The following is a 27,101-nucleotide window of genomic DNA, read 5'->3' as shown; positions in this document are numbered from 1 at the left end:
TGCCCATTATGGATACAAGCGATTTTCACCCATTTAGTAATTACATGTTTTAAATGTGTACACACCAATGTGTTTCCTATCGCCTAAACCTCCAGGGCTGTACACAGTTTAATAGTCAACTTCTACATTTGGGAAAAACGTCTTTTAAAACTACAATTCCCAGTAGAGACGTGCCATAGAGAACATGTTGCGAAACACAATAGCCAGCATGTGTAGTTCTGGTGGGGCGTTCGAGTCCAGTTTTGAATAGTCTGCCGTGGTTTCGTTCCATTTCAAAGAGCTTGACGCTCGGCGTAACCTCGGCGCAACATCACGGGGTTTGTCAACGGGACTGTAGTCCCAAACGATAGCTGGGGATTATGGGTAGTGTAGTGTCTTGGGCCATCCTAAATCTCGAAATGTCCCGTCTGTTTCTGGTGACTTTATTTACGGCTAAAAAGCATGCTAAAATGCCCAAGATTATAGAATTAAACGAATAAATAAAAACAAGGATAATTGTGTGCTATTGTTGAGTAAATAACAGTGTGTTATTTAGAAAAGAATAACAAATTAGAAGGAAGAGATTTTAAAAAATACAGTATTTTTTCAGTATTTTGAATCTCTAAACCCCATTTATTTTCCTCAAAGACGAGAAAAAAAGTCCGACATTATACGATTTAAAATAAAAACAAATAAATAAAAGATAAAACACTGGCATGTAATTTACGTTAGAATAAATAGAATGGTTTTGAATAATAGATGAGAGTAAATCTACTTCACTTTACAGCCCCGCCCACTTTTGGGGAAACCAGCGCTGTCATTTGAACGGCGATCAAGCCTGAAGTCACAGAGCTCTTCTGTTACTGTCCTTTCTTCTTAGAGGAAGTACAGAAACACGTAACTCTGGATTTGTTTTAATATTTGAGGTGCAATAAACGACACAGCAGCTTCTTGGCATGATCAAACTATTATGTTCTGCCTCGCACATGAGAGTAACAGCTGGCGAAATTACAGCCTCGCCTACTGATTTTAATTTAACCATATATCGAGCCCGATTGTCGATTTCAAAGGTGTGCTCTAAAATGATATTTATAAATGACTATTATCATCATTATAAGCAAGACAATAAATGGCAAAGATATGTAGAAAATAAACGTATTTCAGATACGTTCATAAGGAACGTAACCTGGGAGAAAACATGTTTCTAGAAGGTATGTAGAAAATAAACGTATTTGAGATACGTTCATAACAAACGTAACGTGGGAGTAAATACGTTTCTAGCTAAACGTAATTGAGAATGCAGTTTAGTTCTGTGGGAACGTAATTTTTAGGAGACAGGGTTGTCTGTTGAGGACATTCACAATGTCAAAAGTGCCCTTCATTTGATTAGTTTAACATAAGAGTTGTTGTCACGCAATCATTGTGTGTGTGTTAAGAACATATTTACAGTCTGTTCAAGATTCCATAAAGTGTTGTACAGTCTTTTAGTTTTGTGTCATCAGGAAGTCGTTTTCCTATGCTTTCCTAACAATGGGCCAATCCTGTGCGCATATGTAAAAATATCTTAACCTTAAAATTATAATTAATCAAATAAAAGCTGATTTATAAAAAGTGTTGCAAAAGTGCCAGAGTAATTGTCTTTATTCATGTTCATTAACATCCTAGAAGACCTTTAGTCAAAACAAGATTTGACTTAAACAATGACACATGACTAATGTCGCCTTCACATTTTGCCTGCTAGCTAAATAAACAGTGTTAGCTGTGAGGTGGTTAGAATGAAAAATGTGGCTGTTGTCTTAAGCTGTAGTGTCAGTGTGTATACGCAAACATTACCATTATTGTTACATTAGCTTACGATGCTAACCAGTTAGCTTGTCAGCAGCATTATTTTTATCATTATATTGGCAACTATGTTTCTTTTTTGTCCTACCTCAACCATAGCCAAATCCCTTCATCCCTTCACCCATCGATTCCTACAGTACATCCATTCTCCCTCACCCACATCCCTTCACCCCTACACCCATTGACCCCTTCATCCATTCATCCCTACATCCCCTCATTCCTTAATACCTTACTCCCCTCCTCCCTGCATACCTCCATCACTACTCCCTTTATTCATTCATCCTCAACTACATCGTTAACCCCATGCCCATCGACCCCCATCATCCCACACTTCCTTCAGCCCTTCATCATCATGTGTTTGTTTGTAGCCTTTATTTATCCAGGTAAAAAATCCCATTGAGATCAACGATCTCTTTTACAAGGGAGACCTGCCCCACATTGATTACACAGGTAACAGAAAACAAAAAGGACACATGCAACATAATGACAGGGGTACCATTTACAAACGTATTCACAAAGACAGGTACCAGGTATCATGCAAACCCCTTGACCACTCCACCCATCAACCCCCACATTCCCTCATCCCTTCATCCTCACCCACATAACTTCACCATCCTCATCAACCCCATCATCCATTCATCCCTACATCGGTTCAACCCTAACTCACCTTATCCCTTCAACCATACTTCCCTTCATCCCTCATGCCCTTCATCCCTTCACCCTCTGTACTCATCTCCTCTAATGCTTTCCCATTCAACTTCTGCAACATTTCTGAATGTCTTATTCTACCAGCCGAAATACGCCTTTAACCCCCCACCCAATATCCATTAATTGGACCTCCTTCATTATATCTTTAAATAACATTGCTAGTGAAAGTCCATATGTCTGTACTTACCAGTAGAAGCGATTGGGAGCCACTCTCTCGTGAACCACCTGCCATCTCCTTCCAAACTCCACCGAGCTGTAGAGCTGTAGCAAGACAACCAGACACCAGTAAGTATTCACATACCAACTCGACAGCCAATCAAATGTATACTTTTGTACAACAAATTCACACACAATGACCACCTAGCTATGAAAAGAACCATAAAGGAAGAAGCAAGGCGTTGGTAATCCTGCCCTCCACAAATGGACATTGCTGTAATAATCCTGTGAATGGGCGTGGGATAATAGGAGAGGATCCCAAGCGTGGTGGGTGTTCTCAATCCAATCACTGTTCACAAGTCAGTAAATCACTGCTCTGCTCGATTTTACTACGGGCGAAGAATGTGCGAAACATTTCGGAATACAATTAACTGTTAAAACCCCCTTATTTGTTCCAAAGGTTGTTGTGTGACTTTTGTGAAGATTGCGTTCCATCAGAATTTGAGTTTGAATTATTTTTAATAGATTAACGTATTAAATACATATTAAAAGGTTGGTTCCAACGTACCAAAACATATCAAGATAGCTTTTCCGACTTGTTGTTTCTAGCCATGCAATTCGTTTTAATTTGATTTGCCAAACATCCATTTCAATGTGATTGAGGTGAATGGAGTTCCATTTGTGGTGCTCACAGCACTAACAAATTACATTTTCAAAAATCAAAAGGAAAGTGTCTGAGCAGAAATTCTGGTTTAGCAAATCTTATTTTTGTTAAGGGCATGCCTTTGTGTGTTATTTAAAAGTCGAGAGATAACAGGAAATAATGGCATTCCAACAAATCTCAATGGCAGAGTTGTTGCGGTCATCTTCGGCTCCTTAACCCGATGCCCCAAATAAATTATTCATTTTGCATTTTGCCTACATATACTCGAAGCTGCTCAACATCCTCACTGATGTCCTTTTGTCTCCAAACAAATCTGCATTCTCTGACAAAGCACAATGATAAATCAGATTACTCTGGAGCTCACAGCTGGCATTTAATGAGGCATGAAACTTATTTCAATGTTTCGGGCTGGACTTTTATTCATTTTAAGCAAGAGCAGCCATGCATGATGTGTAAACAATCATTTATTCACAGAAAAACTCTTTGTTTATATTAATTTGTTTTCTAATTACATGTATTTACTCTATCCTGTAGGATAAAGTGCGGCCTGCATTTAAAGCATCCATGAAAACAGGATCTCCACCTTAAATCCTAACTGTTACTGGCGGCAACTCAATAATCGTCTTTTATTTTTGGAAATTCCTTATCGCGTCTTTATACTTTTTTACAACAAAAGACTGTTAATGATATTTCCTGGACAAAAATGTGCTCAAGACTTTAAATGTTCCTACACCAATTAAAATGACAGTCAAATTCATTGAGGCATGATCTGACATAATGTGAAGCACATATATTTTCCTCCCTTATCATGATTCATTGGTTCACTCCAAAGTGGGCAGATACAAACTCCAAATATGTTGTGTCTATTTCACCTGGTGTGTGTATACTGTCATGTCTAAAAGGAGAGAAACAAACGGCACGAGTGTTGACATTTCCATGACTTCCATGCCAAGCTGTGCTAAGCAGATGCAGGCAAAAGAGAGTGGGGGAGTGGGGGGATGCAGCAAATCACTTTGACTAATTATCCTCCTGCAGCGAGTTAGTATGTAGCCAAGCAAGTGACAGGGAAGAGCAGAGAGCGGGGGGCGTGGGAGGTGAGGGGGCGGAGGGTCCAAGCAGCCTTTCCAACCTCCAAAGGTCTCGCTATCAACAAATGCAACAGAACTGCCAAAAGGATAGAGAAAGAGAAGCACGTTTTCGGTGGAGACAATGTGTGCCAGATAGGGCATGGGCTGGGGAGCTGGTGGGTAGGCCCTTTTCCAATGAGGCGGTTCATGGGCCAGTTGGGAGTCGGTGCCAGATTGCGAAACAGTTTGTGTGTGTTTCAAACGCGGCAACACCAAAAACCGATTCAACTCCAGCACCAACTATCAGCTCGGCCAGCACAAAGAACAACAATCCGCATAAGTCAGGGGCTGGGGCTCGATTTACATGATCAAGAGTGCTTTGGTGGCTATGCTAATATCCTCTATATAACAAAATAAATGTTACATTATACAATCCTGTATTTACTGTGCCAAACATTGTTACTTAAAAGCGGAAGAAAATACATTTCTGAGGAAATATGCAGCAGGGGACGTGGTGAGACAGTCAGCTGTAGTTAGCAGACGGTAGGCTATACGCCAGTGGAGCGAAATCTGTACATCACTACACCGGTTGGAAAATAGCAGCATACTCTTAGCCATGTCACTCTGGAGAAGAGATTAAGTTGGAGAAGAGGTGCTTGCAATTCATCCAGGCAGCCTTCAAAAGCAACATTAGCACAGCTCTAGCGTAGTCTGTCATTGTGGTTATTGTGAGGGATAATCACCTCTCTGGCTCTAGTTGGTTGAAAAACTGGTTCTTAAGTTGTATGCAAGTTGAACCAACTGCGAACCAAACTAGCGCCAGCACGGAACTCAACTGAATTTCAGCAGAATAGGGGTAATATAGGGAGTGACCAAAAATCATGATTAGTTTGTACAACATAGCCCGTTTCACCACAACCTTCAAAATGTCTCCAAAATCTGTCCACAATTCTGTCAAAGGACGCCCTTCAGTTGGTCTTAATTCACACCCACAGAGGATGCCTTCTTCACTGCCATACCCTCAGCCTCAAACATCTTGAAAATAACAACTGCTCCCATTATGAGGATGTTTGTTGAATAGTCAACTAAACTCTAAAGTTGCTTATCTGTTGATCATCAACTAATGCTTAATGTAATCTTTAGTTGACATCTTGACTCAACAGATTATCAACAGATAGTCGACATGATCCTGTTGACTTTCAACTGACAGATTGATTTTGAGTAGTTGATTGTCAATTTTGAAGATGTTGACACAATCTACAGATAGTAAGGTTGAATTTCGATTAATAACCTGTTGCAAAAAACATGTTGACAGTCAACAGACACTTTTTGTAAAATCTATAGATCAACACTTGAGATGTACCTTATATTCTACTGGCAGTTAGTTAAATGCATGTTACTTGTCTGTTGAAACAGTGTTGTTGAATGTCAACTGATGACTTATAGAGTGTTACCGTTGATTTCAGCTCAGCATTTAATTTAATATCCCCCATGATACTTATTGACAAAAATAGCACTCTGGCCTTGAGTATAGCAAACTTATCTGTATTTTGGACCTCCTCCCAAACAGACATCAGGCAGTTCAGATTGGTGGTCACATTTCTTTACTCTAGTATTGAAAACGGCTGTGTTCTCGGCCCACTCCTGTTCATGTTGAACTGCAGACATGGAACATTCGCTGTTGTTAAGGTTTTGTATTACACCACAATCATGTACCAGATTTGAAGCAGCTATGAGACTTTCAAATTTCCTTCACAAACAACCTGACATAGTAATAACACACCTTTGCATCCTGGTGAAAAACAGCTGTGTTTTTGAGCAAAACCTAAAAAAAGTTAACTTTGACCGAGGAGCTGTAGAAGGCAAACTGACAGAAAATATTACAAACTTGGATGGTAAGTGCACAGCCGAGAACAAGTGTACAGAACAAGATTGGTACCCATCTACTGAGTGTCTATGTTATTGGGGAGAAGTGGTGCCTGCAAAGAGCCCAAATACCACCCAGTCACACCGGTACATCTTACTGCTGTCTGGCAAGACTTGTATTGTATAAGAAGTATTCACTGTCTTACCCTCACACTACAGAGCAGTTTCTTTCCTCAGGCGACAAATAAAGAACTCCAAACTCCACTAAAAGAGTTTGGTATGTTTTTATAACTGTTGTAGGATAATGAGATACAACTGTTTATCCCTTGTAACGAGCTTGGACATTTTCACATACAGTATTATACATATTGTGCTCATGCTCCCTTATTGGATATTTTCAATTTTTGTAAAAATAACTTGCGTAATGTTTACAGTATCATATATCTATATTTTTCAGTTTTGTACTGTAGTAGTTTTGTCTATTATAGAGTATACACATGTATTCAGTATTTTTATATTGTGTATTATTTAGATATTCTCTATCGATATATATAATTTCTACTGTTGATGTGTATATATTTACTGGTTATGTTTATCTTTAATTTTTTCTATTTGTATTTTTTTTATTATATTAATTTGTTTTGACTCATGTGTAATACCTGTTAACTTTCTGCTACTGTGACAAAACAATTTCGCCAATTTGGGATAAATAAAGTATATATAATCTCATCTAATCTGATCTGATTTTGTTTTACAATGCTGTGTTGCAAAATACAGACAACATGAACTCCCATTTCTCTCTGTACCCTCCTTAATTAATATAAACTATAGACATTTTATATTAATGTCTTCAGAAAAGGTTGCTACCTTCCAGGTTCACGGTCTGTAAAATGCTTTCTACTTAAATCATAATACCAAAATGACCTAATATTCTTCTATACATTCTGTGTGAAATTAGCAGAACAACTGTCAAACAATTAGAGGAAAATATTTTCATATTTTCGTGATACAAAATACAATTTAAGATGATTTTATAGGCTGTGGAAGAACTGGAATGCATACAATACTGTCAACACTGTGTGAAGACTTCTGATGCTTTAAACCCAGCTCATCATTGGTTTATCATTATCATTGGAGAGTGGGTTGAAAGCCCAGGCCCCTTTTAAAAAAAAAATGTATTCATTCACTGCATATAGTCAGTAAGTTGGAAGAGAAGCTGAATTCGAAAAACAGGTAAACTAAAGTGAAAAATGGCTGGAAACACAACTTCAAAGTTAAAGGGGACCTATCATGCAAAATGCACCTTTGTACGTCCTTTATACATGAATATATGTCCCCGGTGTTCCAGGGAACTCACCAAGTGTCAGAAAACACAACCCTCTCTATTTTCCTCCTTCGCCAAATCTCTAAAAAAGGGGCTGCAACGGATCTGAAAAAAACGGATCCAGATTTCAACACTTTTCTACGTCACAAAGAAGTGCTCTGCTTATTGGTCAACTCTCCACCTATCATGGGAATGAGCCACGGCCACGTGCATTGCCAAACCTCTCATTCGCATATAGGCTATCGGCAGGCTAAATAATCAACCCCAGTCACATCTGTGTTTTTGCCTGCTTTTGCCAGGATGTCTAAGCCAGTTAAACGTTGTGCTGTTGTTGGCTGCAAGACTCGGGACAGGGGACTGCATGCAATGCCATCAGTGGAAAACGAAAATAATCTGTGGCTAGACTTCATTTTCAAGGGACATGTGCCAGAAGACCCCGGCAGATTTCTGTTTGTGTGTTCCAAACATTTTACCACGGACATGTTTATGAACTTCTCTCAAGTCCAACACGGATATGCCTCCAAACTAATGCTAAACCCGGGATCAATACCAACCATCCGGGACCAGGCCAGTGAGGACACATCTAATTTTGAAGCTGTACGTTTTTATTTAGCGGTGTTTTTCCTGATAAAGCTATCTCTAGCTTGTATATGTAGCATGTAGCATGTAGCTTCGCCGTATCAATGTCACCTCAAACCCAAATAGTAATCTGTTAGGTGTTTATATGTTTTTGTAACATTTTATTTTATTTTGTACGCTCCGCAGTCTTTGCTTTGTCTTTTATTTTAATTATCAGGCATTTGCTAACATGTTCAGACATACTGCCGTAAAGGCGATCTGTGTGAAGGCTGTAAAGCCACGCCCTAGCCGATAACACAAGTATTTATTCTCCTATTTATTAGTATTTTGTATCCTCTAAAATCATATTGAGTAAGTTATAATAACAAACGTAATCTTCTGTAGGTAAGTGCCGTTTTTTCCAGCGTTATATGTAAAAGCTTTTGTGATTGTAGTCTGTAAAAACGATCAGATATCATCGATCTGTAAGCTAAGCTACGCTACGCTAATGAGACATGCCGTTTTTTGCAGCGTTATATGTAAAAGCTTTTGTGTGTTTACTTGTTTGCGCACATTAATATAAATGGGGGTGTGTTAGGATACAACACTGTATGTATGCGAGGGGGGACACACACCACGTGTAAAACGGAGTTAAAGCCCCGTTGGTCTGTTGTTGTTGACAAGGCCTTATCTCTAGCAACAGGCTAATTGGTGGATAGCACTCATTACAGTCAGTCTACTGAGCTCAGCCCCTCTCCAACACCTGTATTGAGTCAGAAACACAGCATGCACGTTACGGTTCAAAACTAACTCAGATTGGAAAAGGCTAAGCAAAGAGCTTTGCTAAATAGAGAGTTTTAGCCCCATCTTTTGGTATTTCAGACTATATTTATCCAAATAGTATTTTCTCATCCTGAATACTAAGTTGAGATGATTTTGTTCTAACTATGTGTTCTTCTTTACAGGCCAGCACCTCACATACTTACTAATTAGTGACAATTTGTACATCCTTTGCTATTATTTACATTTTTTTTTATCATGGCGGAAATGAAAGACTGTACCTGGCAGCCCTGCACTACAATGAAAACGCTGGGCGTGCACAAGCCACTACATCCACTGGAAACCCTCTGTATAAACTGCAGTTCCCAAAGGCCAGGAAGGGAGAATGCAGAGCAAAACCAGTAAAGACTGACCCCACATTCCGTAAGTGTTTAAAATATTTATTATACAACTATTTACAAATATAAAATAAAAAAATTAGAAAGAACTTTCAGTTTTTTACATGCATATATTAATCTAAAACACATTTTTTGTTGTGCTTTTTTTTTAACATTGCACAGGCTACGTGGCCAACTTGATGGACCTCATCTTCGACCAAGTCTTTGTGGACCCTGCACCATTATGAGCGACCTGACAGGGAGGAGGTCATCGCCAGTTATGCTACACGGTTCAATTTGGCTGCTGTCTGAACCCAACATCGCCATTTCACGGATCAGGAAACTCCCTGCGTATCCTGAGGACAACGCAGGCCGGAATCACCACTCTGATCCTGCGTCCAAGGAAGCCCCAGCACCAGCTCACAAATATTCTGTAAAAATATTTAGTGTCATTTATACAAAATACAAGTAGGCTACATTTAGTTTTTTTTTATGGGTTCAAAGAACCGTTGATTTTGACAATAAAGTTCCGAGTTGATATCAAATGTGTCGTGATTATTCATGTTTGGATGGGTAAAGAATATTCTGATTTCAAAAGCATAAGGTTGTGTGTGTGGACCTTTTTGTCGTACACATGGGTGTGTTATGCCATTGCTGTGTAGTATAATAGTACATGTACAATGACAGAATGAAAGATTGCATAAAGCCATATACACCAGTATTTATTTCCATGAACAATATTAGCATTCGTTTTACAATTTCAGTCAAAACAAACAAACCAATCACTGCTCTATTTGCCTCAACTGTAGTCTACCATGTTCAGCTCTGTAAATATTCAACGCATTCTGCAGGGAGAACACGTTTAGGCACACAGGCTCCAATCCAGGATGGTCCACCATACAGGTTACAGAGTCCTCAAGTTACTGCATCCATCTTGACACCTAGTGTGATAAACGTATATTGAATGACATAAAAATGTATTCTCTAAACCGACAACTTAGTGAAGCTATCAAAAATGTTACCTGTGGTATCTCCATGCAGCACACATTCTCCGTTCAGAAGGCATCGTGGCGCAATTTGCACAAAGAAGTCAATAACTGAGCTTTTAAAAACACATGCAACGACACACATTGCTGACAACTGAGGTGTTGTTGGAGTTATACTTTTTATCATCCTAAGTTATTGAACTTTCCAACGGTTGTTGCACGATGTTGGAAGAAAAGGACTGTAAACTATTAATAAACGCAATGAGGCCATTGTATATATGCTGAAAATATGAATGTCTCCCTTTATAAATATATATATCGCTGTTTTTGCGTCACAAACTGTACACATTGCATTCTTGCTAATTAGCCAAAATATCAACGGAATAAGGAGCAAGCATCGTAACAGAGTAAAATAAATAGTGACAACAGCTTGTCAGCTAACCATTCAGAAACGTCCTGCTGCAACCGAGATTGTTGCACCTCCACCAAAACCTCCGCTGCTTCAGGGTCAGTTTCTGGATCAAATTGATAATATGCTTGAACACATGCATTGCTCTGAGAGGACATGTTTATTCGACACTCGTAATCACAGCAAGCATGGTAACGTGACTCTCGCCGGCTCATGCCTGCTCTTCTGCAGGGGGGCGTGGTCAGCTGCTGCTCAGAATTTTCAAAGACGGGCTTGGAATAGAGCGAAAATGAGCGAAACGAGGCATGGCTAAAAAATGATCTGTTTGGTATTTTGAAAAATAAAATGTATAAATATACCTTATATAGGTATGGTCATACACTATATCATATAAATATAGCATGATAGGTCTCCTTTAATTTAGAAATGTGATGGTGTTTGTGGGTTTGGGAGTTATCGCACCACAAAAGTGTAGGAGTGTGTTAGAGGTATACATGTGTATGTGTGTGTGATAGAGGGATTTGCTGGAATGATTGTTAGATGTTCCGTCGAGTAGGGAAAGCCAAATCAGAGGCAGGGGGCGTGCTCACACACACACACACACACACACACACACACACACACACACACACACACACACACACACACACACACACACACACACACACACACACACACACACACACACACACACACACACACACACACACACACACACACACACACACACACACACACACACACACACACACTGACATCTCCTCAGCAAAGGAGAATGCTTTCATTATTCATCACAGCTGAAATATTAGACCCAAATGGGCTGAGCTGCAAGAAATGCATGTTATTAATGCAAACGGTTATTTCAAGGTTTTTTTTTTTAAACATGACCTCTCCCTTTTCTTACTTTAAGTATCTCTCTCTGCTTCAGTATTTTCAAGATACAATTATTAATGCATTTATTACACTTCGCTTAATCAATAATAAAGCTGCGTTTAAGATTGACCTCATTAACCAGTGGCGAGCCGTCAGGGCCCTCTAGGCCCTCTCTTAGGGCCTAAGATATTCTACAACATAATATTTAAAAACATTTAAAAAAATGTAATAGCCTATTTTATTTTTTTTTGTTATATTTTTCATTAGTTTTACCAAAATAACTTCATTTAATTGTATTTGAAATGACATTTCCAAATAAATAAAGCTCCTTTAGCCGTCTTTACGAGGTGAAGATAGGAGCTGATTGGTGGTCCTGCTGTAAATTCACAGAGGACCCGTTATAGTAACTGAACGAGAGAGTAATGTCAAATGACAGTACAATTGACCAATCATATCTTCCCTCTAAATTGGTGGGTTTTATTATCGCGGACTTTATGACAAGTTCCGCCCGCTGTGAAGCTTTTCTCCATCACGTTGTTTCCATAGCAACAACAACTGCCTGTCAACAGCGTAAACTTGCCTTCAAAATAAAAGCATATCCTTACAAAATAGGAAGCCAAGCCAAATTACACTTAAGACATATAAACAACTGCAACGAAAGTAACAACCACAATGCAATATCCTTTTCAATTTCAAAGAACACAAATTGGGTTATTTACAGGTGTTGTTTTGTGTGGTAGAGGGTTGCTTTCATTGATGTGTTTTGCACCCCGTGCCGTTGTTTTGATATTCCGCTGAAGTATACGTTGTGACGTAATAACTCTTTATTTATCTCTTTACTTAAATTTTTTTCGAGGGGGGGGTCAGAGGGCCTAGATATAACAGTCACGGCTCGCCACTGTCATTAACGATACCAGTAGTGGTGTGATCAAAACACATGATTATTTATCTGACCAGACATTCATTAATTTCTACAGCCAATTTTTCCCCATAAAAAATCGAAATGATGAGCACATGATTCTAAATAAAAACATATATGAATCACTGTTAAGCTGCATTCACATGTTACGCGATTTACTCTTTGTTCACCGTGAGTTCAGGAGCAGAGCCTTGCCGTGAAAACAGCCATATAATTTAAATCCATGGATACGTCCCCAGGTAGCTCGCGCCGCAACATACATGTGTCATCTGATTAGTCGAGCGTCGAAAGGTCACCAGTAAACAAGGTCAAGGTGAAACATTTTTTACTTTGGGAGCAGCGGTTGGCGACTATTTTGAGCGATGCGCAACTCCAAGGGTTGTGTTTTCTTCTAGTCAGCGGGAACACTCCAAAGAAACACATCTGCAACACCAGCGAAGAGATTTTTTACCTCTTAAATGCTGGCTCAAAACAATTCTGCGGAAATCTTTTCGGTCAGAAATTCAAAATGACGAGCCAATCATCAAGTTTAGAAGAATATGAATAGAATATATCTTTATTGTCATCACACATCAGTGCAACACAATTCATGTAAGGGTTTAGCCAGCATGCTGATGTTTTTGTTATTGTTCCTGTTCTCATTGTGTTTCTCTCATTTCAGTCTCAGCTTTCCTGCCCTTGATTGAACTCCACCTGCTTCCCTTCCCTAATTAGCCTCACCTGTGCCCCATTATCATCTCTCCCTCTGTCTATTTAGTCTGCATCCACAGTCCCTTCAGTGCCAGTTCGTCTTTGTTATTCCTAGCGTTCCAGCAGTGTTTTTCTAGTATCTGATTCCCGTGTACCGAACCTTGGATATAAAGACCTTTTTGCATCCTAATCCTCTGTCTCCGAGTCGTGCTATTGAGTCCTCCACTTGTGTTCATTCAGTCGTTACAGTACGAACTGGCCAGAACCATGGACTCAGCCGACTCTGAGAATTTGCGGTCTGCTATTCGATCCCAGGGGGCTCGTCTTAACCTACAAGATGAACAACTTACCGCTGTCTTCCAGGGAGTACGAGAATTGTCGGATCGGCAGGAGGGTTTCCAGTCATCCATCGGCAGCAAGGTTTGCCAGCTGGCAGATCAGATCCAGCAGCTGGTGGCACATCTCAATCCACAACGCTCTGCTACTCCGCTTCCAGCGTCGGATCCGGCTACAGCTCCCGGTCCTGTTCCTGCCACCATGCCGACACCGCTGCCTTCGGTTCCTCACCTCTCCAGACCAGAGCGTTTTTCCGGAGACTCGGATAACTGTCGTGCGTTCCTGGTCCAGTGTGGGTTGCACTTCGAGCTGCAAGCCGCTTCCTTCCAGTCTGAACGGGCTAAGGTAGCCTACATCGTTTCCCACCTCACCGGCAGAGCGGAGGCGTGGGCTACGGCGGAGTGGGCTCGAGATTCCCCAGTCTGTAATTCCCTGAGAGGTTTTACAGAGACTTTAAGCAAAGTATTTGATCACACAACTCCAGGCAGGGAAGCAGCGAGAGCTCTAATGGATTTACACCAGAGAGGGAGACGTGTCTCCGACTACGCCGTGGAGTTCCGCACTTTGTCTGCAGACAGCGGCTGGAATGATTCATCCCTCTTCGACGCTTTTCGCCATGGACTGTCTGGCCCCATCAAGGACCAGTTGGCTCCTCTAGAGCTTCCCTCTGACCTGGATAGTTTCATTGCTATGGCAATAAGAATTGACACTCGCCTCGTAGAGAGAGAAAGGGAGAAGTCGAGAGCTGTGTTTTCTCCGCCAGGCCAGAGAGGGCAGTCTCAGGCCAGTCCTTTTTTCTCCAAGCAGCGTTTCCAGACGACCGACTCTCCAGCGCCGCCTACTGCCCAGGAGGAACCCATGCAGTTGGGAAGAGCAAAGCTGACTCCTGAGGAGCGCCAGCGCCGCCTACGGGAGGGGAGGTGCATTTACTGCTCACAGAGGGGTCACTTTGTAGCCAGATGCCCAGTAAAAGACCAGGCTCATCAGTAAGTAGGAGGGTCCTGGTGAGTCGAACTGTTTCTTTTAGTCCCTCTCGTACTCTCACCTCTGCTCAGCTAATTACTCCTACTCAGACTTTGTCGCATGCTGCTCTAATTGACTCCGGAGCAGATGAGAGTTTCATTGATTGGAGATTAGCCAAGAGACTTGGACTTAATTTTGTTCCCCTGTTGAGGCCTCTTGTAGCAAAGGCTCTGGATGGACGTTTATTGTGCCGAGTCACTCACCGTACTCGGCCCCTTAAACTAATCATCGCTAACGGCCACACTGAATCCCTGAGTTTTCATCTTTTTAACTCTCCTTCACACCCTCTTATTTTGGGCTACCCATGGCTGGTAAAACACAATCCCCACATGGACTGGTCCACCGGGAGAGTTTTGGGTTGGCATAAGGATTGTTTGGCCACATGTTTCCCTTCTGCTCCTGCTCCAGAGAGAGCTCTGCCCTCCACCCATGTGACTGTTGCCCTAACTACTGCTGTCTCTACCCCTCTCCAAGCTGCAGCAGACTCTGATTTTCCGGATCTTAGCAGGGTGCCCACCTGTTACCGGGACCTGAAGGAGGTTTTCAATAAGACTCGTGCTTCCACCCTGCCTCCCCATCGACCCTATGACTGCTCCATTGACTTGTTCCCTGGGACCTCTCCCTCTAAGGGACATCTCTACTCCTTGTCTGGCCCCGAAAGGGAAACAATGAAGAAATACATTGACTCCTCCCTTGCTGCCGGGATAATTCGGCCTTCCTCCTCTCCGGCTGGAGCAGGCTTCTTCTTCGTCGACAAGAAGGATAAGACTCTTCGTCCATGTGTCGACTACAGAGGGCTAAATGACATTACCATAAAGAACAGGTACCCCCTTCCTCTTATCTCTTCAGCATTTGAACTATTACAGGATGCAAAGATTTTTACTAAACTTGATCTTCGAAATGCTTATCATTTGGTAAGGATAAGGGAGGGGGATGAATGGAAGACTGCTTTCAACACCCCTTGTGGCCATTACGAATACCTCGTAATGCCATTTGGGTTAACCAATGCTCCAGCTGTTTTCCAGGCTCTGGTTAATGATGTTCTCCGTGACATGCTCAACCAGTTTGTTTTTGTCTACCTCGACGACATTCTCATCTTTTCTCCGGATGAGACGACCCACATCCAACATGTCCGCCAGGTGTTGCAGCGTCTCTTGGATAATCTACTCTTTGTGAAGGCAGAGAAGTGCGAGTTCCACGTCTCCACCGTCTCTTTACTGGGATTTGTCATTTCGGAGAACAGCATTCAGATGGACCCAGGAAAGGTTAGTGCAGTCACTGAGTGGCCTACACCTTCCAATCAGAAACTCATGCAACGATTTTTGGGCTTTGCAAATTTCTACAGACGTTTCATCAGAAACTATAGTTCTGTGGCTGCCCTACTGCATGCTTTAACCTCCCCCAAAGTGAAGTTCCAATGGTCCCCCCTAGCAGAACAGGCTTTTCAGAGGCTTAAGAAGAGCTTCACTTCAGCCCCTATTCTCACGCTTCCTGATCCACTTCAGCAGTTTGTGGTCGAAGTGGACGCTTCAGATGTGGGCGTTGGGGCAGTCATCTCTCAAAGGTCAAAGAAGGACAACAAGCTCCACCCCTGTGCTTTCCTGTCTCGGAAACTCTCCCCAGCCGAGAGAAACTATGATGTGGGTAACAGGGAGCTGTTGGCAATTAAGGTGGCTTTGGAGGAGTGGCGCCACTGGCTGGAGGGAACTGAGCACCCTTTCCTAGTCTGGACCGATCATAAGAACCTTCAGTACATCAGATCTGCAAGACGCCTCAACTCCAGACAAGCCAGGTGGGCCCTATTCTTTACCCGATTCAACTTCACCCTGTCATACCGTCCCGGTTCTAAGAACGCTAAAGCTGATGCTCTATCCCGCCTGTTTGATTCCGATCCAGCTCCTCGCACTCCCTCATTAATCATTCCCCCCTCTTGTGTAGTGGGGGCAGTCACATGGGACATTGAGGAGAGGGTCAGGCAGGAGAGTGCTAATGTTTTGGTTCCCGACGGTTGCCCACAGAACCGGTTGTTTGTTCCTGACCCTCTTCTCTCACAGGTCATCCACTGGGCACATACTTCCCTCCTCTCCTGCCATCCTGGTGTTCGCCGCACCATGTTCTTCATTAAGCAGCGGTTCTGGTGGCCCTCCATGGAGAGGTCGGTCAAGGAGTACGTGGCAGCCTGTTCAGTTTGTGCCCGGAACAAGACTTCCCGTCAGCCCCCTTCTGGTCTTCTGCGCCCGCTCCCAGTGCCACATTGCCCCTGGTCTGACATCTCGTTGGATTTCGTCACAGGGTTGCCGCCGTCTCAAGGTAACACCACTATTTTGACAATTGTGGATAGATTTTCGAAGATGGTCCACTTTGTCCCGCTGCCTAAATTGCCATCTGCCAGAGAGACAGCAGAGGCAGTGTTGTTCCATGTTTTCCGTCTCCATGGTTTCCCTAGGGATGTTGTGTCAGACCGGGGCCCACAGTTTACCTCACAGTTTTGGAAGGCTTTCTGCTCACTCATCGGTGCCACAGTCAGCCTCTCTTCTGGACATCATCCGCAGTCTAACGGCCAGACGGAGCGGCTGAATCAGGAGCTTGAGACCTGTCTACGCTGCCTGGTGTCTCAGAACCCTGCCACGTGGAGCACGCATCTGATTTGGGTGGAGTACGCACACAACACTTTGCCTAGTTCTGCTACTGGTCTCTCACCTTTTCAGTGTGCCAATGGATACCAACCACCATTGTTCCCCGACCTGGAGAAGGAGGTCAGTGTTCCATCTGCACAAGCCCTCATCCGCCGATGTCATCGCACTTGGAGCCGGGCCCGCCAGGTGCTACTACGGAGTTCAGCCCGTTATAAAAGGATGGCCGATCGCCGACGTATCTCTGCTCCTGCCTACCAACCTGGACAAAGTGTGTGGCTCTCTACTCGAGACCTGCCCCTTCGAGTGGAGTCTCGCAAACTGGCTCCTCGTTTTGTGGGTCCCTTCCCGGTATCCAAGGTCATAAATCCTGTGGCAGTACGGCTTCGACTACCTCGATCCTTGAGGGCCTATCCTACATTCCATGTGTCACGCATCAAACCAGTTAAAGTGAGTCCACTGGTCCCCACCTCCAGACCCCCTCCACCCCCCCGGTTTATTGATGGTGGACCTGTATATACTGTGAAACGCCTCTTGGCAGTTCGACCTAGAGGCCGGGGACGTCAGTACCTGGTTGACTGGGAGGGCTACGGTCCTGAGGAGAGGTCATGGGTCTCCACCAGTAATGTCAGTAAGGACCTCATCCAAGACTTTCAACGTCAACATCCTGAACAACCTGGGACGTCAGGTGCCGTCCCTAGAGGGGGGGGGGTACTGTAAGGGTTTAGCCAGCATGCTGATGTTTTTGTTATTGTTCCTGTTCTCATTGTGTTTCTCTCATTTCAGTCTCAGCTTTCCTGCCCTTGATTGAACTCCACCTGCTTCCCTTCCCTAATTAGCCTCACCTGTGCCCCATTATCATCTCTCCCTCTGTCTATTTAGTCTGCATCCACAGTCCCTTCAGTGCCAGTTCGTCTTTGTTATTCCTAGCGTTCCAGCAGTGTTTTTCTAGTATCTGATTCCCGTGTACCGAACCTTGGATATAAAGACCTTTTTGCATCCTAATCCTCTGTCTCCGAGTCGTGCTATTGAGTCCTCCACTTGTGTTCATTCAGTCGTTACAATTCAGTTGGCATCTCTCAATGCAATACATAACATAAATAAGAACACATCCATAAAAACAGTGATAAAGAAGAGATAGTAGCAATAATAATCAGGGTGATCATATGCACTTTACCAGAATGTTAAAATATATAAAGCTACAATGTTTAAATAAAAATAGTTACTAAAAAATATCAGTTGATACTTAATAAAAATAAAAATAAATAAAATGGTATTTTAGGCTGCAGTCTTTTATGGGAAGTAGTGTGTTTGTATGTGTGCATGTTATAGTGCGTTTTGTGGTTGGACAGAGATGGGAGTGATGGAGGCCACAGCTCTGGGAAATAAGCTGTTCTTCAGTCTGTTGGTGCATGCTTTTATTGACCTGAACCGTCTGCCGGATGGCAGCGGTTCGAACAGTGAGTGGCTGGGGTGTGTGATGTCTCTGATGATGCTGCTGGCTTTCTTCTGCAGTCGACTTTTGTAGATGTTATCAAGGTTGGGCATCTCAGTCCCAACGATGCACTGAGCAGCCTTCACCACCCGTTGCAGGTCCTTCCACTCTGCGGCTTTGCAGCTGGTGTACCACACAGTTATGCAGCTGGACAGGGTGCTTTCAATGGTCGACCGATAGAAGTTTACCAGCAGTTTTTGTGGAAGCCTGGCCTGTCTTAGTTTCCTCAGGAAAAACAGTCTCTGCTGTGCCTTTTTCACCAGGTTTGAGGTGTTTGAGGTCCATGTTAATTTATTGTAGATGTTGACTCCAAGAAACCGTAGGTCTTCCACGCTCTCCACTGCTTCTCCATGGATGTGGAGCAGCATTCATGCATTCATGCATGAATGTTTACTCAATAACTAGATTTTAAGTCAAAGAGGAGTCATTCCAAAAGCTTTGTTTTATATACAAACATTCTCCTGTAAAAGTAAAAAATACAAAAATGTAGACTTAAGAAGTCAAAAGTGTGTTGTTTTTTTTCTTTTTTTTGTTAGGTGAAAGTCTATAGGTTACTTACGTAACCCCAGTTCTCGGAGTAACATGTAGTGAGATGTCTCACTATGGGATGCGCCTCATCGCGGAGCAAACGGAAGCATCAATCTCATTACGCCAATCCTGATTGGCTGATGATCTTGACGTCAGCGTCAGGGAATCCACCCCCTATAAGTAGCTTGTGCTACGTTGCATGCGTCATTCAAAATAAGCACCTCTTCTCGCTTCACCATAGCAAGGAGGGCCTTCTGGTGAGACATCTCACTACATGTTACTCTGAGGACTGGGGTTACGTAAGTAACCTTTAGTTCTCATTCATAACACTCCATTCGATGTCTCACTATGGGAAATTGTAGCTCCCGTATTGCTAGACAAGCTTATCTCGAAAATCACCAAACCAACCAGAACTTAACAGGTAGAGCTCTGACTCAACAAGGTGCCCAGCACTGCTCGGGCCACACTAGGAGCAGAGACATCTAGCCTGTAAAAGCGGACAAAAGTGAGCGGCGAGGACCAGCTCGCCGCTGCACAGATGTATTGGATGGAAACACCCTTGAACAAAGCCCAGGATGTAGCCAGACCACGAGTCGAATGAGCCCGCAGACCCGAAGGTGCCTGCAAACCCTGACTCGTATAGGCCAAAGCAATTGCCTCCACAATCCATTGGGAGAGCCGTTGCTTAGTAACAGGTTTGCCCTTGTGCGGGTTAGCCCAGGACACAAAGAGTTGGTTATTATGACGAAACTCTTTTGATCTGTCCATATATGTGCGTAAAGCACGGACTGGACACAGCAAATCCGGCTGCTGTTCCCTGGAGGAACACAGCGGCGGAGGAAATGCCTCAATGTCAATTGGGGTACATGAACCAACCACCTTTGGTATAAAGGCAGGGTCGGGCTTCAACAACACTCTCGTTTGCTCTGAGGTGAACTGAGTGCATGAAGGATGTACATATAGCGCATGAATGTCACTGACCCGCTTGGCGGATGCCAGGGCCAGTAACAGCACTGTCTTGAGTGACAAGTGCTTCATGTCAGCTCCTTCCAGGGGTTCAAATGGGGTCAGGTTGAGCCCATCTAAAACCACTGCCAAGTCCCATAAGGGCACCAGCGACCTGGAGACAGGGAGGAGCCTGCAAGCCCCTTTCATAAAACGGCAGACCAAAGGATGTTGGCTAGCCGTCTTACCCTCAAAGCCCACATGGCATGCAGCAATAGCAGCCAGGTACACTTTGATGGTAGAGAAAGCTCTGTGTTTATCGATCAAGTCCTGTAGAAATGATAGAATCACCCCGACAGGACATTGAAAAGAGATGTGTCCTTTTTGAAGGCACCACTCCTCAAACACCCTCCACTTACAGTCATAGAGAGACCTGGTGGAGGAAGCTCTCGCACTCTGAATAGTGTTTATCACCTTCTGAGGGAGCCCCACTGTATTCAGATTGTACCACTCACGGGCCAGGCCCATAGTGCCCAGCGGTCTGGGCGTGGGTGAAAGATCGCCCCCCCCGCCTGAGACAGTATGTCCCTGCGTAGTGGGTGCTGCCATGGCTGCCCGCCCAGCAGCTGATATATCTCCGCCAGCCCGTACATTGCGGGCCAGGGCGGAGCTATCAGGATAAGTGTGTGGCGTTGTTCCTTCACTCTGGCCAGAGTTGAGGGTAACAGAGCCAGGGGTGGGAACGCATACAGAAGGCCCGGAGGCCAATCGTGCACAAGCGCGTCCACGCCTAACGGTGCGTTTCAATCGGGCATTGAAAAGAACAGCTGACATTGAGCATGTTCTTTTGATGCGAACAGATCTACCCCGGCTCTGCCGTAACGCACCCACAGCTGACTCACATACCTTGGATGTAGAGTCCAGTCTGCAATGCATATAGTGGTGCACCTCTGGACAGTAGCTCTGCCCCGAGGTTCATCACTCCTGGTACGTGTGTCGCTCTCAGAGAGAGGAGACGTCTGCCGCTCCATAAGATCAGTTTGCGTGCCAGCATGTGTAACTGGAGAGAACGCAAACCCCCTTGGCGGTTTATACACGATATTGTGGTCGTGTTGTCTGTCCTCACGAGGACATGATGTCCTCTGAGAAAAGGCAGAAAGTGTTTTAGAGTGAGGAACACCGCTAAAAGACCGCTAGAGGTCTCTGCTCCAGAGACCCCTCACCGGACGACCTTCATAAACACCTCCCCAGCCTGTCAGACATGCGTCCGTGGTGACCACCTTCCGTGAAAGGACAGCACCCATAGGCACGCCCTGTACTAGAAAAGTTGGGTGCGGCCAGTGGCGTAGTGCTATTACGCCTATTACGCCTTTCACAGTAACCATGACGCCATGGCGCGCGACAATCCCCACCGATACTGCGCATGCGCGTGACGGTGGTGCATTCACAACCCCAGCCGGTACTGCGCATGCGCGTGACGGTGGTGCCTTCACAGCCCCAGCCGGCACTGCGCATGCACATGACGGTGGTGCCTTCACAGACCCGTCTATTATCCGCCTTTCGAGAGAGGCCGTAGCTGCTCTCAGAAGGGGAACAGTTGACGGACTGTTTATTGTTTTTATTGTTTCTCTTTTCATTTTTTTGAGCTGCGCCCTTGGCCTGAAGCCTGGATGCGTCAGCGGAAAATGGTTTATGTGAGAAACAACAACAATATTGTGACATGTGTTTTTGCAGACTTGAGGATTGTGTTGAGGCATCTCTCGAGGCAGCAGGAACACATCTAGAGCTGGGGAACCGTGGACTTCCAGCTCTGTCACAGAGGGGAGAAGGGGGGGCTGTCAGGCCGCCCGCTTCTTCTTCCTCGACTGCTGGCCGACATTCTGGGTTGGCTGCGTCTGGGCTGCAGCCGGAACCGGAGATTTTCTAGGCTAACTCGCCCTTGTCTCCAACCTGGGCTGGGGACTCGGGCGGACTGCGACCTCTGCTGTTTCGGTACTTTGAACCGAGCAGGGTTTGAGGCAGCTTGGGTGAAGGACTGCTGCTGTGAAGGCAGCGGCTGGACCCTTCGAGGGAGGCAGAGGTGGAGGGCCTCGTCCTCCTTCTTTTTCGACTCGCATCTCCTCTGCATGGAGGCGAGAGCGGAGCCGAAAATCCCCTCGGGAACGATGGGCATGTCTAGCACATCCTCCTTTTCCCGGTCTGGGAGGTTGGTGAGGTTGAGCCATCTAGCTCTTTCCTGCACCACCATGATCCCCATTGCCTTGCCAGACATTTGTCTTCGTGTTCAACGCTGCGCCGTCCAGGCCACGGCCTGGACGGCGCAGCGTTGAACACGAAGACAAATGTCTGTGATCGCGGCCATTTCGTCCAGAACGGCCGGTCCATGATTACTTGACACATCCTCACAGAGCTCCGCTTGGTATGCGGTTAGCAGCGAGGAAACGTTCAAAGCCCTGGTGGACAATGCTGCGGCTCGGTAGGACCGTTCAGTCATGGTCGACTGGAATCGGTCCGCCTTCGCTGGCAGTGTGGGGTTCCTGCTTGGTGACGGGACCAGCCTCGGTAGGAGGTGGGCATGGGCGGTATGCGGAGCAGGCCGAGCCTCTCCATACCGTCACAGTCTAGGGAGGAGGCACCCTGGATTGGGGCCGTGTTGCTAAAAGGCTGGTCTCTCCACGAGACGGACACCTCATCCAACATCTCCGGGAAGACCGGAAGGAGTTGCCTCTTTGTCCTCGTTGCTTGAGGAAAATGTTTCCCCTCGTAACGGGACCTGGAGGTCTCCTTGGCCATTTCGGGCCACGGGATGTCTAGTCTGGACGCGGCACGCTGACACACGGCCTGCAGGTCCATGCTCAGACAGGGCGAAGCTGGTGTGCTATCGCCCGGGAGAGCAGCCATCGCTCCCGGCTTTGCGGCCTGAGCCGATGACATGAAGATATCGTCTTCTTGCTCATCCGAATCAGACAGGAGGAACTCAGAGGCACCCTCTTCGTCCTCCATATAATCCAATTCCAGGACATCCTCCACGGGCGAAACCATGGTGAGGTCCAGCTTGGTAAACCGTGGGGCTCCGTTCCCGCGTCTCTTGCCGCCACCGGGTCCCAGTCTGACACGGCGCGGGACTCCGGTTCTGCAGCTGCCGCTGTTGATGAGCCCCAGACCGACACAGTGCGGGGCTCAATCTCTGCAACGGAAGCCCCCGCGTCTTGATTGCCAGCCGGCAAATCAACGGACATGAGGGGGTCCTGTCCTGACAAGCTAGCTTGACATGCTAACCGTCGGCGGAGGCTCTTTACGGTGAAGCGGGCACAATGCCCGCACGAGCCAGGGTTGTCAATAGCCTCCTGGGCGTGTTCCAGCCCGAGGCAGGACGAGCAGACCTGGTGTGAGTCTGTGCCTGATATTTTCAACCCGCAGCCGCAGAGCCGAGCCTCCGACTTCCTGACTCCTCTGGTGTGAGGGAGAGAGGCGTCCATCTTGTTCGCCGCGTGGCGTGAAGAGGACCCGCTCGTAACAGGTATCCGGAGAAAAAAAGAACGGTGTAGATCTTTTTTTCTCAAAGTATAGTAACTGGTGTGTTAATATTTTTTAATCTTTTCGTCCTCGCTACCGTGGTGTCGGTAGCGAGGGAAAGCAAGCTAGCAACAGGTGTGTTGTTAGCTTGAAAAAAAAATCAAAACATTACCTTAATTTCCGAGGAAAGAAACGGCGAGGTCGATTATAATACTAACTGGTGTGTTAGCATTAACAGTCTTCTTGCAAAGCAGAAGAGTAGCCGGCGAGCGCCCGTCGACCGAAAGTTAGCTTTGGGTTCAGTCTGTGGACTGTTATGCTAGCCCGGCTACCATCGAGATGTGCTCTGAAGCGAGAAGAGGTGTTTGAATGATGCATGCGACGTAGCACAAGCTACTTATAGGGGGTGGATTCTCTGATGCTGACGTCAAGATAACCAGCCAATCAGGATTGGCGTAATGAGATTGATGCTTCTGTTTGCTCCGCGATGAGGCGCATCCCATAGTGAGACATCGAACGGAGTGTTATCAATGAGAACTGTATCAGTAATCTTTTTTTTCAACATGAATTATACAATCCATGTGTTTCCAACTCTCTCCAAAATGGACTTCATGAACTGACTGTGCTTTGAGTGCTTTGCATCTGAATCAACACTCAGCTCCTTATGATCCCTTTCAACAGGCTTTGGGAGAAATGGACATGTAACATTTACATCTAACGGGATTACGTAATCAGGATGGAAAAAAACGTAACTGTATTCCCCCACAGTTACAAAAAACGATAACAATCAGATTGCTGTTATTTTTCTGAATTGGGGAATACTAGCAGGATTACTGTTCTGTAGTAATACTTTAAGTGTGAAACTATACGCCTACAGCCTAATTTGTTTAATGAAAGAATAAATAATAAAAATATATATATATATATATATATCTGAGAAGAGGACACTAAAGCTAAATATCTTGGTTTCTTCTGTTCTTAGGCTACAATGTTCTGTTGTCTTACATAATACACCTCTAACCTTTTGATCGTGGCTGTAAGCCAGGATCCAGTCCTCCTGCTCAGGGTGGAAGAGCAGGCTGAGGATGTAGAAGTTGAGGCGGTACTTCTGGTAGGTCGCTCCTTCATCAGAGCTGATCAGCAGACTGCTCTCCACTTCTGGATCAGTCAGCAGCATGATCTGAAGAGAAGAAGAAGGACAGATTAGTTTTCAGTAATAAAGAGGCACTTTTATTCTTCTTTTTTTTCTTTTCCCACTCATGCAGTGTGTTACATTGGGTTTAGTGCATGCTAAGGCTAACATCCCAAAGTTTCTTCCAAGGCAGTTTCTCTCCCACACACACCTACCCCCACAACACATTGTTCATGATAGGCTTAGGGGCAGGACATCTCTAAGCGGTTGACCAATCACAACAAGCAGTATGAGGAAAATAAAAACGTTTTTGAACATTAAAGCATGGAAACATGTCACAGGAGACGCACTAAATACAATATTGAACCTGAAAATGAGCACAATGTGCTCTTTAACCGAAGCAAAGTCGGTCGTAAAAAAATAAAAATACAGAGAGGCTGATTATATTTGTAATGTAAAGCGTATTATTGCAACTGAGGCAGCTTATAAGCATCTGGGTAACATGTCATTGACAGTAAGACTTCAACTGATGATGCCATAGATAAAATAATAAGTTGTTTCTGTTAGGCTTGATGATATAATCAGTGTGGTAAATCATGTAGCAAATGTGTGTGCGCGTTTTTTATTCTGTGTGGGCCCCTCATCATTCACATTTTTGCTGTTTCTCTCTCTCCATTCTCTCTCTGCCAATGCTCAATCAGGCCTAGCAAGCACTAATTTCCCATGAGCTTCTTTCTTTTGTTAGAGGTCCCACATATTTGCCAAATTCTCGTGCAATTCTCGCACGGTCTACAGAAGAAAAATCACAATTTCAAATAGAAATCTCCAGGTAATATCCGATGCGGACATAATTGAATCAGTGGACCTTGTCAATAGGAGAATGTACAGTAGCAGAGATGCTTGTGGAAATGTGCTCCTGAGTAAAGTCTATAACCAACATTCCCCCACGGTGTAACCCCCATTAAAAATGCATGATGACTAAGGTGCAACATATAGATGTTTAGCAATCAGCTCATAACAGACAAAGGCCCGGTCAGCATCTTTTATTGTTAGTCACACTCCAGGGGTGTAATTTCCACAGCCAGTGGCGTTGTTCGGCCCACCCCACCACTTTTAATATTTCAGGGTTATTATCTCACTACATTCTCTATTTAAATGATTCTGTGACTGTTTTGCCACCATAGTCAAGACTAGAGAAAGGAGTATTTTGCACACACAAGCTGCCCTATATCTCTGAAAAGACAGAGAGAGAGAGAGAGAGAGAGAGAGAGAGAGAGAGAGAGAGAGAGAGAGAGAGAGAGAGAGAGAGAGAGAGAGAGAGAGAGACACTCAGTTTATAAGGAAATTATGAAGAGGAACAAATTAAATGATTTGAAAATGATATCTATGTAGGCGCTGATGCTGTTGGCGGTTCTAGTGTTAACAGACATTTAAATTAAATATGTGTAATGGCAAATGCCATATATGATTTCTGGAATTCTGCTATATTGTCTGCAGTTCTAGGGTTAATATGAATCTAATATGATTGTCATTGTTCTAAATTAGATTTCAAATGATTAACTGTGTATGTAATGAAGATCATAGTGTGGGTTAAATCCATTTTCATAACCACTGTCTTTTAACTGATTTAAATGTGGAAACTGAGCTTATTCACCAGCATTTCGTATGACTTGACTTGACTCGCTTGACCTGAGCAATGACTTGACTTGCTTGACTCTCACCACAGTGACTTGGGACTTGCTTGATACTTGTAGGTCAAGACTTGAGACTTGCTCATGACTTGCACATGTAGGACTTACTCCCACCTCTGCTAGATTGTATACCTCAGTAAACTTTTTCCTGATAAGTTTATGGTCTCAATAGAGTCTAAGAGTCTTCTTAAAAATGGCACAATGGTCATTTTGTACATTATGGTCCAATTTAGAGTCAAATGAACGATACAGAGTACGCTTTAGAGCGTGTCCACCTTGTGATTGGAGTTCTACTATGGCATTGTCTAGTTTGCTAATAGTCAGATTTAATTTTTCTTTTGGGAGTTTTTTGTCTTTTGGAGTTCTTTTTCAATTTAAACCTCAAGGCAATCAGATTTAAACTCAAAACATGTCATGTTCTGCCCCAGGGGGCCTTAAATAAAAAACAATAACAAAATAATGAGTTTGTTAGAGAGCCGCTGTGATCTCCCTCTGTATAATGTGCACTACACAAGGCATATGCTCATATGGAAGTATTATTCGTTCCTACAGTGATGAACCTTTCCACTATCTTTCACTCCTGTGTAACTTCAACGAACGGACG

At 44.3% G+C, this 27,101-nt stretch overlaps 1 protein-coding gene across 3 annotated transcripts in view; it reads right to left on the bottom strand.

The window, feature by feature from the left end:
- sorcs1 (sortilin-related VPS10 domain containing receptor 1) overlaps positions 1 to 27,101 on the bottom strand; it is a 273,677-nt gene that overhangs the window by 68,778 nt on the left and 177,798 nt on the right. For all 3 annotated transcript variants that reach the window (XM_034082138.2, XM_034082207.2, XM_034082291.2), the window contains exons 4-5: positions 24,696 to 24,854; positions 2,717 to 2,790 (exon numbers count right to left, since the gene is read on the bottom strand). In XM_034082138.2, coding sequence (XP_033938029.1) covers positions 2,717 to 2,790; positions 24,696 to 24,854 — 233 coding nt within the window. The remainder of the gene's footprint in view (positions 1 to 2,716; positions 2,791 to 24,695; positions 24,855 to 27,101) is intronic.

Source organism: Pseudochaenichthys georgianus, chromosome 1, assembly GCF_902827115.2.
Source record: "Pseudochaenichthys georgianus chromosome 1, fPseGeo1.2, whole genome shotgun sequence".
NCBI classification, from domain to species: Eukaryota; Metazoa; Chordata; class Actinopteri; order Perciformes; family Channichthyidae; genus Pseudochaenichthys; species Pseudochaenichthys georgianus.
The sequence above is the reverse complement of the archived record's forward strand: the minus strand, read 5'-3'. Positions and strand labels throughout refer to the sequence as shown.